Genomic DNA, 3,496 nt, shown 5'->3' on the forward strand with positions numbered 1-3,496 from the left:
AAGACCAAGGAACTCACCTCCCTGAGAACCTCTCCACCCTTGCGCCGGAGGAAAAGAAGGGGTACCTTCAGACAGGCAGCTCTGCGCATGGCCACACAAGGGAGAAAGCAGGGTAGACTTTGTGGGGCCCCCTTCTGTTCTAAGGTCCTCACCTTGAGTAACTATCAGAGGCTGGGACTCCTCCCTCCACTGACCTGAGGACACAGCTCTTAAACCAAGGCTTTTATGTCCCTGAGAAACTTGAAGAGTAAATGAGGAGATGCTGATCTTTTCGGGGTAGCTGACATTGCATATGTAGAAGACCCCATTGTCACCCAATATTTTTCTTTTTATTCATACCATTCACTTATTCAGCGTTATTGTTACTGTATTCCAAAACAGTGCTTTGGGAACAGGGCCCCTTTTATCCCATGAGATACATTTTGGAGTGGTGAGAAGAAAAATGAATTAAAAGACGTAAGGTCTGGCTTAGGCTGGGAGGAGTGGAAGAGTGTAGGCTCTAGACTATTCCAGACCAGGGGACTAGACCCAGCAAGGTCACTTAATCAGTCTTGTGAACTTGAGACACCTGCAAGTTACTCACCTGTAAAGGGAGTCTGCTAAATCCTATCCTGCGTGAATGTTGGAATGTTATGTACTACATGTAAAGCAGTGGCATACTCATTAAGCAATATTGGGTTTCTGATGAATGGCAGTTATGATATGATTATTATGAACCCCAAAGTGCCACCCTCCCATCAGAGTTTATTTTTAATCCAGTAGGTAGCAGAGAATATGCAGTGCACTAGGGCAAAAGAAACAAATACTCACAAATGAGCTAAATCAAAGTATCTTTTATTTCTACCAAAAGAAAGTTTAAACGAAGTAAGGCAAACCACGAGTTAAATGGCTTTTACTCTCTGTTTTCTCCATTTTTTGTTTCTAAATATTTTCTGTGGTTGCCTTTCACATTTCCATGAAAATCTCTATTGCAGTGCCATGTTTTCTACTTCTGGATCATACAGAAAATATAGATGGTTCGTGAATTCCTTTTACATGTACCAAAACTGTAACTTTAGAACTCTTTAAACAGCAGTAAATATGCAAGCAATGTCATTCACGAATTCATATTCTTAAGAAAACACACTATTACAAGAAAAAAACATTAGAAAAAATCTAAATAAATCAATCAATAATATATAGAAGTTACTAGTTTAAAACAGGAAGATAAATAAGATCTATACTTTGTTCCCTCCACCCCTACTACTCTGCACTATTTAGGAGCCTGACTGCTCTCTTCCAAAACAAAGTGAGCAAACTGCCCGCGGCCTCCCCCGCTACATGTGGGAGGAGCTGCGGGCCTTGGCCCTGGAAGGGGTCTGCCCTCTGCAACAGCTGCAGCCCTGGCCGCGGCTCTCACTCCTGCTCTCTCTTCCTCATCTTTCAGAGCCTCCTCATAGAGATCTGGGAAGGCACTGGGGACTGTATCACTGATCTTGGCCACAAACTCCAGCACTTTCATCTTGCTGGTTTCAGCGTGGGCTCTCGGGCCCCACAGGAACTCATAGCATGGAGGATCCCTGTTGGGCACCTGGCGGTACGTCAGGTACTTCTGCTGCACGAAATCTTTGCTGATGAGCCTCGTAGGCTCCCCAAAGATGGAGTGCCTTATCCCAGCATACAAACCCAACTCATTGAGGAATTCCCAGATCTCCTCCTCGGTGGCACGGTTGCCCTTCATGAAGATCTCGCCCAGGAGAATCATCAGGAGACCAGACGTGGGCAGCCCCGACTCATCACTTGGACTTCCCTCGCTGGGGAGGGCCAGCTTGCTGATGAAGGCATAGGAGTGACTGCTGGGGTCGACTTCCTTCAGCTCGAGGCCAAAGACCACCTGCATGATCTCAGAGGCTCTGCTGAGGATCTCAGGGAAGTGCTTCTCGTACTTGCTTTTGACAGCCTTCAGCAGTGCTGCCTGCGGGATGGGCTCGTTCGCCTTGTACTTCTCCAGCAGGAACAGCACCAACGTTCCGGCCTTCCTGTTCAGAGGATCTCTGCATATGCTGTGAGTGCAAGGTGCTGCCTGGGAGGGACTTTCACTTTTCTCATCTTGGCTCTGGGCACCCTCTTCAGATCCTGGGCATGAAACCCCTGCATCACGAGAGCTAGTGGCCGGGGTTCCCTGAGGCTCCTGGCGAGTGCCAGCAGCAGGGGAGATCGGGGGAGTACCCCAAGAAACAGAAGTTGGGGAGGTGGGCGACTCTTGTATCTCTTCTGCCGGCGCCGCTGCTGGCGCCACTGCTGCTGCTGCCGCCGCCGCCGCCGCCGCCGCCGCCTCAGTGGCCTGGGCACCCTTGAGACTCTGAGTCTCCCGCCGGGCCCGGTGGCGTTTCCTGCGGGCACGGCGCTTTCTCTTACGGCCTCGACACATGATGACAAAGGTCAGGGCCAGCAGACAGGAGTTTGCGCAGGAAGGCATGAACGAGGGCACCTGGGGGAAGGACAAGGAGATGCTGTGAGCACCTTCAGCGGGGAGATTCCTCCCTGGCTTTAACCAAGGCCGCCTCTGCAGGGTCCTTGAGGGCACTGCCCGAGGACCCACAGGGCTCCTGTTCTCCTGCTCAGCCTGTCCCCTGAGACCCCTGTGGAGGACGGTAGAGTGAGCCTTGGGGCACAGCCAGCCAGCCCTGCCTGGGCGGTACGGCGGTGACAGTGGGGGCTGGCAGGAGAGGTAGGTCCCCTCGGTTCCCATTCAGAGTCAGGATGACAGTTGGTGGCAAGACCCCGACCCCCACCCCCTCCCCTCTGCTGCTCTGAAGTTGACACCACCATCTTCCACGACACCCAGGAGGAGGAAAGGCGGCAGCGTTCAGCCCACCACCGAAGGGTCCTGGGACCCTCCGTTCTGCTGCCTGGTGGCTGCCCCTTCAGAACAAAGCTCTAACCTCCCTCGGACCTGGCAGAGGAAAGTACGGGCAGTCTCAGCCTGACAGTCCTTTCTTGGGAGTCTAAGGGTTGACAGGAGGGGACGGGCCATATTCTCTCTTGTCCCTTCTCTTCGGGGTGGGTGACTCCCTTAGTCCTCACTCGGGGTCCTCCCTGGACGGCCGGTGCAGCCTGGAGCTCCTCTCTTGCCCCGAGGGCCATCTGCTCGCACCAGTGCCGGCACCTCCTTGAGTCTCATTCGGAGGCGGTGAGGGTGACCACGCGGCCGCACGTGGCAGAGTTTTACCAGGCCTGCAGCGTGCGGCAGACAGGTCGAGGCCCTGTGGCTGGCGGCCCCACTGGCCCTCACTCAAGGGCTTGGGCTGACTCTTGGGAGTGCTTAGGGACGCGCCTTCTGCTGGCCTGCACCTCCCCTCTCAGACAGCAGCCCTCCCTCCTCCGTGTGTGGCCAGAAGGAAGCGGCTGACAACAGGGGAGGGGTTCTGAGGTGCCCTTGCGACGGGGAGGACGGTCCTCGCCCTGACTCCTCCCGTGCCCTGGAAATCCTCCCTCTGCTGACCTGCGGCCAGCC

General features: G+C 54.0%; 1 protein-coding gene across 1 annotated transcript; it reads right to left on the minus strand.

Annotated features, from left to right (window-relative positions):
• Positions 1–1,252: 1,252 nt before the first annotated feature.
• Positions 1,253–2,731, minus strand: LOC132594554 (melanoma-associated antigen B2-like). Its single transcript, XM_060292834.1, has one exon. The coding sequence runs from the start codon at positions 2,729–2,731 to the stop codon at positions 1,253–1,255; it is 1,479 nt and encodes a 492-aa protein (XP_060148817.1).
• Between the last annotated feature and the right edge of the window lie 765 nt (positions 2,732–3,496).

This window comes from Globicephala melas, chromosome X (genome assembly GCF_963455315.2).
Source record: "Globicephala melas chromosome X, mGloMel1.2, whole genome shotgun sequence".
NCBI lineage: Eukaryota > Metazoa > Chordata > Mammalia > Artiodactyla > Delphinidae > Globicephala > Globicephala melas.